This window comes from Micropterus salmoides, unplaced genomic scaffold (genome assembly GCF_014851395.1).
Source record: "Micropterus salmoides isolate LMB-PRFRI ecotype aquatic unplaced genomic scaffold, ASM1485139v1 Ms_hic_scaffold_22, whole genome shotgun sequence".
Lineage (NCBI taxonomy): Eukaryota > Metazoa > Chordata > Actinopteri > Centrarchiformes > Centrarchidae > Micropterus > Micropterus salmoides.
In genome coordinates this window covers 11,153,025-11,168,492 of record NW_024041373.1, presented here as the reverse complement: position 1 = coordinate 11,168,492, position 15,468 = coordinate 11,153,025, and the positions used below count along the sequence as shown (strand labels likewise).

Sequence of the window (15,468 nt, the reverse complement as noted above, 5' to 3'; positions counted from 1 at the left end):
ACTTGGATTTCTTCCATTAATTTCTGCACTCTTTGCTGAAAGAATGTAATGGTGTTTTCTATTTTCACCATTATCTCTTTTCATATGTCATCTTTTACGATGCTGTAACCCCACTGCCCCTGATGAGTATTTGTTTATTTCAGTGACATTGAGTTATCACCTCAATTTGTACATCTTTCCATGTCTATTTATCTACTTTCTTCAATGTCATTTCAGCCTGAAAGATGAATGAATATGGCAGTTCTTTGATTAATATTGTATTTCATAGAATGATTTTATTATGTTATTATTTGATACTACATTCATAAGGACGGAGATTCAAAAAGATACATTTAAATAAACTAAAATAGATAATGCATAATATTTGATGAGTAATTTTAGTTAATTTACATCTACGGATATACAGAAAGTTACTAATGTGTTGATAAATTATGCCCACTTCAAGTCAGTTTACATGGATTTTTTTCTTTCAGAGATAATATCTTTAATTTTCACTTCATTGCATTAACAGTACTCACACTACTGCACTGAATTAAGTCCATACTTTTCACACCCTCATTTATAATTCCTTCTCTTGTTTTGCATATTTAAAATCCAAGGTATTAACAGATAAAACCCTTCCTGTATTCTGGGGGTTAAAAAGACTAATTTATCAAGGTATTTGCTTAATTTCTTTCTGTACAAAAATGTCTCTTCTAAAAACTTCTCAAGAGATAAAAAAGTATATATTGATTTGAACATGTAGAGTTTTTACCTGGAACTAGTTTCTTCAGAACAAATGTCCATATGTAAACTATTTTAGACTGAGGCACACAAACTAATTTCTTTTCACCTCTGTTTTACTGGGGTAGTGGCAGAAGTTTAAAACTGTGAAATTATCTTGGACACCACTATGGGTAATTGGGGTAAGTGAGAAAATGTGTCTTTTTGTATTTCAGATGAGCTGATCCTTTAAGCCATAATCGACACTGGCCATTCCGGGGGAATAAATCCCTCTGGTAGGACTGGCAAGTTGTGCAGTGGGAAAAGAAATAAGCTCTTATAATATGTTATTAGAACACAAATTTCTAGGGAAATGCAATACTGATTTTGTTTAAAGTATATTTATGAAATCCAACAACTTGAAAATGAATTTAAGAACCAGGGATGAAACAACATAATTATAAAAACTCTGCTGCTGACTTCCACGACTGCTAAGTTTATCCTTTACCATTAAGATGCCCACTTCTTACCTTTCCGTCATAACGCTTCACAATGAACTGATCCAGGCCTAGACCTGAAAAACAAACAGACAGAGAAAATAAAAAGTCATACAGATTAGGAGACGAATATTATCAAATGAGATGCGAGGCAGACTAGCTACACAGCGGTGCATCAAGATTTATGCCTAGAATGAAGCAGAGCAAATTATTTTACTTTGTCATTACTAAACCTCTGGTAATCACTGACATGTACCAGAGATTAATAATAGTTATTAACAAGCCATTTCGCAAATCTTTTCAAATAAACAATCATCAGCATTCCACTTCGACTCTTCTGATCAACAGTTAGGACAACCAGGGCTTATGTTATAGATCCAGGTCAGAAGTGCACACCAAGATCGATAGTATGCCATGTTTATATTTATATATGTATATTATATTATGTATCTCAAAGGGTTTGGGTTCATTAGAAATCAATGTCACTATATTATGCTAACACAATGAATAATGACTTCAATGAAGCACACATATGGATGAGTTGAAAATGAGTCATCTTCTGTCCTGTCAGTCTTACAGTAGGCTTATTTCTGTCATGTACTTCTAAAGCATTCATTCCTTTTGTAGCTGACTACAATTGGGATTTTCCCCACTTTTTATTTTTTTACTAAACTTAATCAAATATGTAAAACAATATGTATGTGTAAAAAAAGACAATCCTACCTCCTAAAGTAATTCAAACTAATACACCTTGTTGGGACTGTTATTTTCTGAACTCTTGCGTGAGGCGGCAGTTCTCATCTGTTAAATGAAACACACAGTAAAGAAAGACTAGCAGCCCACTGACCTGTCTCAAATCAGATTAACTTTGAGGGTGATGGTTAAGAGTATAATCTCATTAAAGTGAACACTAATTAAGTGAACATCATAATTTATTTTGAAGTTGGCTTCATCAGAACTACATACCTACTAATCACCTAAGACCTCTGCAAACAGCCTAAAAACCTTCTCCTGCTCAGTCAATAATACTTTAACTTCAGGTCAACCCCTCAGTCAAGAGATTCCTAATTCAGGGACTGCATCGCTAAACTTAATGTCCATGTTACTAAGCCAAATGCAGGGCTAAGAAGGTCTATCCCATTCACCATCCAAGGCTGTTTCAAAAGGCACCTGAAAAGGCAGCCTCGTTTTGTCCACATTTGAAAGGACTGGTTTATCTAGCAAGCCCTTATTATTCCACAATCTGTTTGTTAAGGACAAGTCATAAAATTCACATTTTAATTTAACAAGTTGATAAGGACCACCTGAAAGCTCCAGGAGTCTCATTTATAAAACTGTGCATAGAAACCTCACTAAAAGTGTATGTGCGCCCAAAAGCCAAAATATTCAGACTTATAAAACCGTGTGTACGCACACTTGTAAGCAAGTTCCCTTAATAAATCACAATCAACTTGAAATGTTGCGCATGTGAGGGAGCTCCATGTCCGACCCTTCAAACGCCCATAGTTGCCTATAAATGGTCAGTGAAACGCCCCTCATTAATATTAATACGTACTGACTGCAGGAAGAAAAGGAGGCAAATTCTGACAGAAAAGCTACAAAACGAGATTTAACTTAGTGTGACACTCATGTTCCTTTTAGTGAAGCTGAAGCATGTTGTTTGGTGGGTAAAAAACGCACTTTCAGCTCCACCCCTTTATAACCTATCTGCAGGAAGAGGCATCCCTCTTGAGCAGTGACATCACTGACCAGAGGGGAACACACACATGCAAGACAGGATGACCCAGGTACTAATTTGGATCCCCGATGGATGGATGGATGGATGGATTGTCCTCCTGTTCACCTTATTTATGAGAATAAATTTTGATGCATGCAAGTAGGCCTATTAATTAACATGATTCCTGATTAAACTGTCCAACATATTTGAGGTGTTCTTTTGCAGAAACAGATATCTCCATTTGTTTTTATTATCCTCAGTCATGGTTCTTTTTGTGCGCCGCAAATTATCTTAAATTAGCCTATGTTTTTTGTATTGCACACTTCAGAGAAAATCAATCAAACGAGTGTATGATTATTTAGAAAGGCTTTAAGCCTATACTACTCAGTGGTAATATTTCGATATATTTTACACAGTAGTAGGCCTTCATTTCAAACAGTTTCATCCTTCTGCCATGTGAGTCGCCGTTTCTCATTTCTCCTCTTTATGGTACTTACGGGACACACATTTTCCTGTCAAGTTTGTTTTTTATAGATCACAACCTTTGCTTGGGAAGTGCCGTACACACGTTTTCAGCCCTGTTTTGTACGAATGCACAGTTTATGAATGAGACCCCAGGAGTATTGGTCTTTATGAGGCTGGATGGGTGGGAGGATCCAGATTATTAACTGGGATGCAATCGAGAACCTGTTTAATTAAATGGAGAATTCAAAATAAATAAATGAAAGGGGGGGAGGGGTGCTATCTTCTATGTTTTTATGAAATCCATACTTTATTCATCATCTATGTGCCAGAAAGTCTGCTGAGCGTTAAAAGAATAGAATCAGGCTAATTTATCAGAACATCATTACTTTAACTGTTGGTTAAATAAAAATTAAGCTGGGGGCATTAAGAAGAGAATGCACTGGGGTGCAAGATGTACCGCAGTGTGCTCAGCTCATCATCACTTTAATTTCAGTTTGGAAGGGCTAAAAACAGGATAAAAAAAGAAGAGCTGGGGAACCATGAAATGGGGAGGAGAGGTACTGGGTCTGAGAATGGAAGGCCAATGGGGGCCAAGCTAGGGTAAGTCTTGAGCAAGGTTAACAGATGGGAAGTGCTGAGGTGAGCAGTAAAAGCAGCGCAGACGTGACAGGCCCAGCTAACTCCTTATTAAATGCTAACTGCATGATGTATAAGTCCTTGTACACTGAGCAGTCGACCGCAAGTCAGTGATGGAGGCTAATATACATATATATACTCCCATCCAATACAATACAATGTTACGTCACATCCAACTGAATTTCAGTTCTGAATAACAGGATAATGACAGATAATGACAAAAGTGGTGCTGAAACATGCCTATGCTAAGTTAAGCTTGCTGCCTTCCCAACCCTCCCATGGCTGAAGATCAAATATCTGTGACTGGCTCCATGTGTGACGCCTGAGATCTGCTCTGGTTTGAACCCGTTAATTGATACACCAACTACTGTGCTGTGATTCCCTCAGCTCAGCGTGATCGGACAACGCTGTCATTCCGCCACCCCCCTGAATCCCTTCATACCTGGGAACATGGTTAGGGGGATTGTTATTTGATGAACTGTCGTAAGTCCTGAACTGCCAAGCCTGTGCTAAGTACTCCTGTAGCTTGATTGGCAGGTTCTGTTGGGTAATGCTCTGCCAGTGGAGTGGTTTGATCTCAGCATGAGTAACTGGAATAGTGATGACCATAAACTACCTGAATGCATGTCCCGTTACACATGCATGCTCGCCAGGGTGCATTGTAACATCCTAGAATCGGCCTAAACATTTACGTGAATCTGCAGAACCAGACTCAAGGAATAAAGTAAAATGGAGTTGAAATCATTAAAAACAAATAATTGGAGCACGCCAGTGGGTGTAAAGTAGCCTTTGATCAAACAAGTGGTAAAGGTGCTGGAAGCAAAGAGAGGAGACTCACTCTCAGGCTGCTTCTCGTTAGGTGTGATGGAGCGTATGAAGTCCTGGGGCGTCATGTAGACCTCAGTATCTCCGTGCTCGCCGACAACCTTCAGAGTGGCAAAGTAGCGGAAAATCTTGTCTGGGGTTGAGTAGGCTCTTATCCGGTTCTCATACTCCATCACCTGCCAACCAGACAGGAAGTGCCAATTAATGAGGCAACATTTCACACATCAGGCATGAGCACCACTTTAATACACCAAAACAACAACCGAAGTAAAGAGCCAGCAATATTCCAATCTTGTGTGTAATAAGGGAAATAATCGGGGGGGGGCATTCAGATAGCTGACAGTGTGAAGGACTGACCAGAATAACGAAGCAGGTGGCGGCAGGAAAACAGGCCGTCAGTCCTGATGGGGAGGCATATTAACCTCTTGACTACTCCTAACTGTCACATAATCAAAACAGGAAATTGTTAGGAGTGTGGTTTTTGTGTTCATGTCTTTCCTGCTTCCTGTGTTTCTCTGTGTAGTCTTGTTCAGTTAGTTGGGTCCTCCAACCTGCCTCCACCCCACCCACCGTAACAGAAATAGTGTTTTTGGGATCGGTCTGACTGACAGGATAACATGAGGGTAGACATGTCAGGATACCTACTTTTGTTGGACGATAGTGTCCCAGAAATATTTATTGCTGCTCTTACAGTAGATCTCTTACTTTAATGATGCTTGTATGTTGTTCCTCAAATGTAAATCACTTTAGATAAAAGATTCTGCCAAATATATAATCAACATAGTTGCTTTTTCACATTAATGGGCTCTCCTCTACTCGTTCAGCTTAAACCAAAAATGTTCCTACACCGCAGCTGTGGAGTGCAGCTTTTAACTTATTCTGGTACAATGTTGGTGATGATGCTAAAATATTGGAGACAATCTTGTGTATTTTATGAAGACAAACGCGTATGTAAACACAATAAGCAATATTGAAGTCATGTTCACATATTGTACGATAAGTCGATAACGTAATTATCCTGACAGGCCAACATGAGGGTACACTATAAAACAATCACAGCCACAGAAAGCTGCTACAACCATACAAGTCTAACAGCATGGCATCACCGGCATACCGGCAAGTCCAACATTTTGCAAAATACAAAAAACTACTTTATTCAGCTATGATACACATATTGGCCACATCAATGTTTGCCTTCACACTGCCATCTGTTTTCAGCAGACAGTTTCAAACAGAAATTGACAGAGAGGTGTCTGTTTGAGAGCTGCGCTCTCTACACGGACGGTTATTTTATGTGACGCTGAATGATTGTGCACACTACACAAACTCCCTGTGGGAAAAGTAAAATACATTTTACAGCTTCAACTTTCTGAGGCGTTTATCCACTTGTGATAGCAGAAAGAGCAAGAGAGACACACAGACTTTGATCATCAAACTAGATTCTGTTGTCGAGCCTGATGATGATTGCGTGCTTCTGTGCTGGTTCTCCTTCTTTAGCAGATCTTATAATGGCCATCAGGGAAATCAAAGGAGCATGTCCCCCAGAAGAGGCAACCATCAGTGTATGGATGAGAGGTTATAGGACAGTTGTGCAGCATGCCGGAGATCCTGACTGATGGGAAGCTCTGGATATGCCGTCATCTCCCTCTGGCTTTCATTTCCTCAGATTTACAGGCTACTGATCTCAGCATCACCCACACTGATGGAGACTCAATCCTATTCTTTTGAGCTTTCAGCCATTTATGCTCTCCCTTTCCATTACAAAAATTGCACAGACACCACCAGGGGGGTGAAATTCATGTCACGCCAGTTATTTATTCATTTTTTTCTCAGATTTTCAAAGGTTGTTGTGCAACATCTGAGACAAGAGTGGTAAATCCATTTTAAAGTAAGAGGGTGAAAGCACTGCATTTTAAACACACATTAGAGTGAAAATTACTTCCTACTGCATAATTTTGCATTTTCGCCTTCTGAAAAAAGTGAAGAAGAAAATATATGGAAGGACAAAAAAAAACAAGTGTAAGTACTTCCCACAAATACTGTAAAACTCTATCAACATACACCCGTTTCAAGGTCAGTCACTGATGGACATGCACGGGCAAACCTAGACTCTTCATGACAAAGTGAGTGAGCTGGCACAAACAATCTATTTTTTCCAACACACTAGTGAATCCTGCGGTGCTGGGATGGTTTGCTCCCTAGACATCTATATGCTTTGAGCAGACTGTGGTTGCTGCTGATGAAAGAGGGATTGTGCAATTTTTACATCTACACCCATAAGTCCAATGGACCATTGCATCACATTTTCTTTGAAAAAAAATTTCATCTGTTGTTCAAAGCTCTTCCTCTTTCCTTGTCCCTGGTCCTCCAACAATAATATGCAGGGCTACAAACTGTTTATTTGGCATCGTATGAAAGACCCTTTGTTCCTCTGCTGCTGCTCCTTTGTCATCGGCTGCCTAATTAACAGCAATAAAATCTTACGGGTGGTACACTTCTTTTGTTTATGACAGCAGCAATGCTGGCTCATTTCCTTTCTGTGTCTCCGTAAAATATTCTGTCAAAATATACTGCCGTTTGCATATCTGGCATTGATTAGGAGGGCTTTCAAAATACCATTCTAGGGGTGAATTAAATACTGCACTGACTGAACAGCTCTCTGTTTATTGTTTATTGATTACCTTGCGGTCGCGGAATCCAGATCGTGGCTTCTTTTTTTTCCCCTCACCACCTTCATCCTTTGCTTCTTCGTCTCCACTGCTGGCCTCCACCGATTTCTCTGACTCTGAATCAGAATCTGTATCCCTCACAAAATCAGGTCCCTCTTCGCCTGGTTGCTCAGAGTGGCGAACGGATGGCCCCGCATCTGCATATGCTCTAGTTGTCAACAAAGAAACAGATTAACACCTGGGGGACATTTCTATGTCATCTATCAAGAAGGTTAAGTACTGCAATCTCTCTTTGTGTTTTGCTCTGGTAACAAGTAGGAAACAGAGAGGGAATGAGAGAGATTATGTGCTGCACTGTGCTGTTGCTGTGCAATGCGGAGAGGTTAGCCATGGCAAACTCCCACATGACCATGACTAAATTGAAAATTGGAATAATAATAATAAATAGCCGAGTCTGTCTGGGGCAGGCTGAATAATTCAGTTTAATGAGACACAAGGAGAATGAAGCCTGGGGTGAAAGCCTGGAACAGTCTCGTCCCATCAGTCTCAAATACCCTGAGGCACCATCCATCACTGTGCCTCCTGCAGCTCAGTCATCCTGTCCCCGTAGAGCTCTCATCTTAAGACCCTCTCCACCATTTTGCCTTAACTAAACACTGGCCTCCTAAGTAATAATAATAAACTTTGTTTCTGTAGCGCCTTTCATAAACAGAGTTACAAGGTGCTTCACACAATACAATACCATAAAGCAAATCATAGTGAGATAAATCAAAATATAAAAGAACATCTGAATAGACAAAAATAAAAATATTAGACAAATGCCAGTCTGTACAGGTTGGTTTTTAAAAGCTTTTTAAACCGAGGCACTGAACCAGCTGATACAGTAAAAGTATGATCGTAGTGGTGACTTGGAATGTCAACAGAAATGCAGGTAAGCAAATTCAATTTGTGGTTTCCCCGATAGTTTTGTAATGTTGGGGGGCTGAATTTGGCGTGTGCTCAAAAGTCAAACTGCTGCTGAATACTGCACCGCACGCAAGTTCAAGGTCTGTTCTTTTAATGGGGCCCGCGGCAGATGGAGGAGCTTGCAAGTCATGGTGTGAAGAGACGCAATTGTCTAGAGAAAGAAGCAAGAAGAGGCACTCCAAAGTGTGGTGTGTCGTTAAAGGGGGAATATCTTTGATGTGGTAGGAAAACAAGAAAACTGCAGCTTAAAAGACATGTGAAAGCTGGAAACCCAGTCATATGACACTGTTGGCAAGCACTAATTTTAAGGTTTTATGGCAAGCCAGTACCAATCAAAGCCAAACTGTTTTCTTTACACTAACATATTTTGTAGTTTATGGTTATTTTTAAATTAAGGGACAAAAAAACATTTTTATATTGAATTCAATAGAAGTATCTGAAGGCTACTATTATTGAGTCAGCATTCACACTATTGTTATCCAATTATTTTCTCATTAGTAAATAGCAGAGATGCTCACAAGTCTCTGAGCTAGAGTCCAAGTCAAGTCGCAAGTCTCTCGTGGTTATAATGAGTGTTCTATATAATTCTGTAACTGTAACCTGTTTTTCACTGAGAGAGCTCAACCATGTAATGTGCAATGAGTCTACAAATAATCACAGCTTATGAACTACTGTAAGTCAACACATTCCCCAGACTCTCAAACTAATGTTAATGTTAAATTACTAATGAGAAAATAAAAAACTGTAACGTTAGATTATTAACAATAAACCTGTAACCTGTTTGCAGCCAACGTTAACAATTAACGTTACGGCAGCCAGCGGGACATAAATGTTTACGTCAATCTTCTACAAGTTTGGCAAGCAAACAAATGCTTATTCATCTTTTCATGAATGACAGTCGGGAGTTAACCTCTCGTAGGTCGTGGCTAAAGCAAGAAGCAGGCTAACGTTAGATGGCCAATGCTGAGCTACACATGTTTACTAAACTATCAGGTTATTTATCTATTTTGCATTCAGCGCTTCTTTTGTTTGGGTCTTGTTGTATGAAGTTTTACAGCCAAAGCTTATGATGAATGGCACAGCAGCTGCCGGTGCGGTTATGTTTGTTGTCCTCTCACGTGTGGCCGTGTGGAGCAGACAGGTACTATTATGTTACGTAGGTAGGTTATAGGTAACGCAGGGAGAGGAATAACAGCAAGCTTATCAGATGTTTCCTAAAACTAAATATTGTTCACGAGTCCCGCACCTCGAGTCCGAGTCTCAAACTCCAGTCCCCATTTGTTGTACACAGAAGCACACAGGTGTATTAAAGGGGCCAGTCCTACCTTTTCCAGAGCAGCCCAGCACTAGCAGACACACCAGTTACCCCAGCCAGGGCTGCCAGCATCAGCCTCCTCCGGCCAGACCCTCGCACTGCTCCAGTGTGGTAGCGCCGGGACAACTGCGCTAGCCCCACCGAAACTGCGGACAATGCCCGCAAGCGGAACATCCTGCAGAGAGAGAAAGATAAAGGTGTGGTGAAACAACTGACACTCTTAACAGGGCCCACATAGAACTGTACTGTCCTTTAGTTTTAGGGAATTTTGTCAATATTATATTGGAGTTTATATCCTGATTTTATCTGAGGTACCTGTTTATTTTATTGGTTTTTATTTTCTTCTCATGTTTTTTTAATCATTCACTGTTGTATTTCATTTTATCTTTCCCTCTGTGAAGCATTTTGTACTTTGTTTTGGTAAGTGCTCTATAAATAAAGTTTATTATTATCATCACTTTGCTAAGCACATTCCTTCTAAAGTCATGGAAATCTTAGGTAAAGATATGAAATAATTTAACCTAAAAACTAATTAACACTCATCTGAAGAGGCAAAGCTTAGAACAATAGCAGTGCACTCGTGGGATCTGTCTTCATACTGCACTGCAGGCAAAACTGTACCTTCAACAGTCAATGCATAAGTGTCCTGGAATCCTGACGCACCTCAATTAATAAACAACGAAAGCAAGGATAAAACTAATTGCCACCAGTGCCGCTAAGCTCCAGAACTTAATTTTCATCCAGACTGTTGTTTAATTCATCTGTGTCACAGAAAGATGATTAACAATTAGGCAAGGGGCTGGTGGTGTGCACCTGTAGCCCCCGTGTGTACAAAGAAAGGACAGAGGAGTTCATCCCACTGAGGCCCAAACCTGCCACCTGTCGATATCCTATTAACAATTCAGACACCAAATGTCAAACTGATTCAGCAGAAAGATAAAAGAATACAAGGTATATGCTAACTGAAGTGTTCAGCAGCCCACGGCAGCGGGCACTGAGGTGAAAAGCAAGCATGTATGCACACCATTTCTGTGGAGATGGAGACAGCCTGATACCAAAAGAGACCACCACAACTAAAAACTGAACAATAGAACAAGTTGATTGACAGTCGAAGGTACTTGTACTGTAGCACTGACAAATAAATGTTGTGTAATGTACTAACTCATAGTACATGTGTTGCAACAATGCATTTATTGTGAATTGTCCTCTAATAAATAGTTGTATAGTACTACTATGTGGACAACCTACTGCTGCAATACATTTAGTGAATATTGTCCCCATAAATAATTGCACACACATTTAAAATATTTCAATATGTATATTTGCATGATAAAAAAATGTTATCAATTAATTTTATGTAATTTTCTTATTGAATTGTTGACATTTTATTACCCACCATAAGATCAGACACTATTTCTGATGACAAAATATGCTGATCATGAACTGCAAATACCGAAATGAAGGATTGAGGCCGTCATTTCAGAGTCATTTTGCAAATGCTGGCCTGAGAGAACGCCTATCAGATCTGCTTATAATGTATTTAGAGGTTTTTATGTTCGACAGGAAAGAATCTTTCATCTTTGCTGCCCCAACAAAGCATGACACAAATAGATACACACACGCCGTACGAGCCTGAATATACAGGAGGCAGAGGGACAAACACAAAACTACTGTTCTTGATCTATTTATAATGCCCATTTAGGCTAGTGTAATTAATGTCTTCCTGGGCCTTGTCAACTGAGTTGAAATTAAACATTTTCAAAGTGAGGGTTACCCATGGTCTATGAAATCCCCAGTTGCTTGGAGCTTGTACAGAAAACAGATTTTTACACCTGAGACAGGCCAACGCTCTCTGTCGTCTCACCAAGCTGTCAGAACTTTTTGTCAGGAAGGGAACAGTGGGAATGTGTTTATCTTGAATGAAAAGCAGTGAGACACACTACAGCTACAACCATGACAATGGCTTAGGGAGATTTAGGAATTAGGGGTGTGTAATCAAGTGTATCAAAAACACTTAGTCCGCACATTCAATGTGTCATGCATGCAGCACACATGTGCTAGAGTTAAACAAGCAATAACCTGTAGCAAAAGTGTGTTGGAGCTCTTGACCATCCGCTGAGGTTTTAGCAAGTTGAACAGTACATTACACAGTACAATAGGGCAATGAACAAAAACATATCAATAGTGATATTAAGGGTCAGTGGTGGACCTGTTCAATGTGTTAAAAGCATTCTCAAGGTGCTTCTGAAAGATGTGCCCTTAAAAGACAACAACGCCTACTAATCCTCAAGTCACTTGCATCCAACTTCTTTTGCCTTTGATTTACATCCATGATGCAAGGTGCAATATTCTCAAGATAAATGTTAAATCATTGTCTAAAATTGGTCAAATCATGTGTTACCTCCTACACCAAACCCCAGCCAAGTAGGACTATGTTTTAAATCTGATGCTGCCTACCTGACAGAATAAAGTACGGGACATTGTTGTCATGGATGTCTCAGGTTGCATCCCCTCGCAGTTAGCAAGACACAAGTGTGTAAAGACATATATTTTCCTTCTTTTAAAATCAGTCAGTTCAGCCAGTCCCACCGCACAATCAAGAATCACGTTAAGCTCCTTCAATCTGGTGACATGGTCCAGGGACCTGGAACTAACCTGGGACCTGCTAAATCAATGGGTCATCAACATCCTCTCTCACATACCAGTGATATGCTGAACTGCCCATCAGATAAACATTGAAGAGAAGTGAAAATTACTTGGTACAGTACATCGATGACAGGATCCTCAAAAACTAAAAGGGCCAGAAAAACAGTGGCCAGTGGTGTCACCTCAAAATGAGGCACTAAAAATGATGTTTTATGCCCTCAGTTGAAACTAGTGATACATTCCTCTCAAACAATGGTAAACTGGACAGTTTTAAGAAGCTAAACTTTGCAGTTCCTCTGTTGCTCAGGGATGTTTTCTGCCTCCAAGCAGTGAAATAAAACAGAGAGAAGGGGATTATTGTCAGGAGCACCAGGAGCACAGGTGAAGAAAAGTTTGCATGTCTACCTTCTACCCTCAGTGTCTCATGAAAACAACAGTCCCAGTTTGGAAACTTTCAACTGGAATATGAAGTTAATAAACACAAAAGTGTTAAGACTGTGTGTACTGCAGGTGAATTGATCAAAAAGGGGATTAGGCTGGTACACAATTTTAGCAAACATCACACAAATTGGCAAACAAACATGATTACTGTTTAATGGTCTGAACAGACCTGACAGCTCTGTTTGGTCAGATCCCACAATGTCCAAAACTAGGGTCCAGAGACACCCAAAGTTCCTGCTGCAAGGTTAATAATATTTCCAAGTACAATGAGGAAAGGTTTACTTTCAGCACAACACTAGCTTGTCTGAGAATAATCACACGCTGGATTCTCCCAACACCACCTATTAGGTTATATAACGTTAACAATATAATGTTGACAAAAATCATGTCAGATGAGTACCCGGACACAAAACATTCCTTTTTCATGTGGGGTGTGGTTGACATGATTATATGATCCCCACCGATGGGTCGGGATCTTTCATCAACACTTACGCGTCAAACTGTCCTCAACAGCTATTGGCAAATATACAACGATACAAATGTTGCCCTTATGGTAACGTTAGTGTAAAGTTAGACATATAATATACCAGAAGCCCCAAAGTTGTTCACAAGGACCCCAATGTTTTGTTTTTAGCTGTAACGTTAAGTTGACCTCGTTGACCACCGCCTTCATTAACATGACATTAGCGATTAACTGCCTGCTAACAAGTAAAACCAGTAATAGCTACACAACAGCAGTCCTACTTTTTTATCACTTCTTACTGTTAATTGTGACATGTTTCGCATGTATCGGGTCCCGGGGCAGTCAGGCTTTCTTGGGGGGGCAGCTAACGCTAACTACTAGCATGCTAGCAGTTGACGTAAGGATAAATGTCTACAGTTTGCACAGGGAGCTGCTACTTCATCGGCTGCTTCGTTAGACAGCTGTCTTAGCAAACAAGTGGCACGGTTACTCACATTAGTGACAAACGCCAGTCAGTCCAAAATGATAATGTCGTCGGTGTTTCAGAGTGCGTCTTTCCCCTTTCAGTCTGCAGAGATGGAGCGCAGTGTAAACAGCAGTTCCGTGTTCACTAACAACCGTGCAGACGGCGGGGCGGGGCAACATCTCCGCGCACCCAGCTCCTTGCGTTACAGACGTCCCTCTACACGGTCACACTACGTCCGGGCAACTAGCTCACAATCATAGGAGTTGGTAGACAAAATACTGAGAATATCTTTAAAAGCCAAAACAGCTACCAAAATGAAGAAAATAACGTTTATATGGTAAAATTTAGACAACTATCTAAATAAATCTAAAATTGTATGACTATAAACTAAAGTCAGAATGAAAAAGGTGAGCAAACTTACCCACAGACAAACTGCAAGACAGTGGTGATGGCATAAAGGACCTTGATAATATTACTAAATGCCACAGTAGCCTGTGTGTATAATATTTTTGATGAGGTCATTATTACAATACAAATAAGATAAGTATCGTTTGAAACTGATGGTATATCACAGGTTCACATACATTTAGCATCTCAATGTGATTTGAATGAATAAACAGTTGTGTGTAGGTTTTGAAATACGTACACTTTGAATTCAGCTTAGGGCAATTCTATTTCTGATTTTAAAACAACCCATTAATTTCAGTAACATTACTGAATTGAACTGGGAGACAGGGAGTCTCTGCTGTCAGTCACGCATGCCTTGACAGAGCTCCGGCATAAAAATGTATCAGAACTAAATGAGTTGCCTCTTTGCAGTGTGCCAGTTATAATTGTTGCCGTGAATGCATATTTGGCTGGACTGAATGCATTATGTGAAAGGAAAAGGCTGGGGAGCTGCTGAGTCAACTGGGGATGTGTCATGGAAGACTGCAGGTTGCAGGGACTTGTCACATCTCATGAAAGTGCAGGTCAAATGTCTGTTTGATGTGACCATACATCAATGTTAATAGGGTTATGAATAAAGTAAAGATAGATAAAATACATTATACAAAAACACATTTCTTTTCATGTCATCCTGCTTTGGTAGATTTACTTCACCTAAGTTACAGAATGTAAAGACACACAAACGAATATATCCGGTACTATTACACATTCTTATCTGTACAAATCTTTTCCCACCATCTTTTGTAAAAGCGCTTTTTAATACCACTTTCTCCAGTCTCTCTCTCTCTCTCTCTCTCTCTGACTCTTTCTCTCACTTTCATCCTCCTTTTTTTAATAAGGTGACTGTGCCTGCAGTCCAGTGCAGGGTTCATTAATGCAAGCAATTTATCACAAGAGCCCCACCATATATAAATGTCAACTATTGAAATTTCATATTGAATTTGAATAGGTTAACAACAGTAATAATCACAGCATGGCCTAGGTGTCCACAATGGCAGTGCATATTTCTCTAATTCACAGCCATAAATCTTATTCACACACACATGTCAGTATTTTATTATAATCCTAAACGTGTATAACACAATTCAAAACAGTTATTTAAATTTGAAGATTGGACCTAATCAGCTCTCCAAAATCCGGCCCTCTGTATGTACACACCTAAAATACACAAAATATGCACAAATCAACAGTGTGCACAAGTTGGAAAGGAATA

At 39.8% G+C, this 15,468-nt stretch overlaps 1 protein-coding gene across 4 annotated transcripts in view; it reads right to left on the bottom strand.

Annotated features, from left to right (window-relative positions):
• The window catches only part of micu1 (mitochondrial calcium uptake 1), a 34,012-nt gene extending 20,020 nt beyond the window's left edge, over window positions 1-13,992 (bottom strand). For all 4 annotated transcript variants that reach the window (XM_038737213.1, XM_038737214.1, XM_038737215.1 and 1 more), the window contains exons 1-5: window positions 13,837-13,992; window positions 9,803-9,967; window positions 7,524-7,719; window positions 4,856-5,018; window positions 1,233-1,276 (exon numbers count right to left, since the gene is read on the bottom strand). In XM_038737213.1, coding sequence (XP_038593141.1) covers window positions 1,233-1,276; window positions 4,856-5,018; window positions 7,524-7,719; window positions 9,803-9,967; window positions 13,837-13,838 — 570 coding nt within the window. In that variant the 5' untranslated portion in view covers window positions 13,839-13,992. The remainder of the gene's footprint in view (window positions 1-1,232; window positions 1,277-4,855; window positions 5,019-7,523; window positions 7,720-9,802; window positions 9,968-13,836) is intronic.
• Window positions 13,993-15,468: the final 1,476 nt, after the last annotated feature.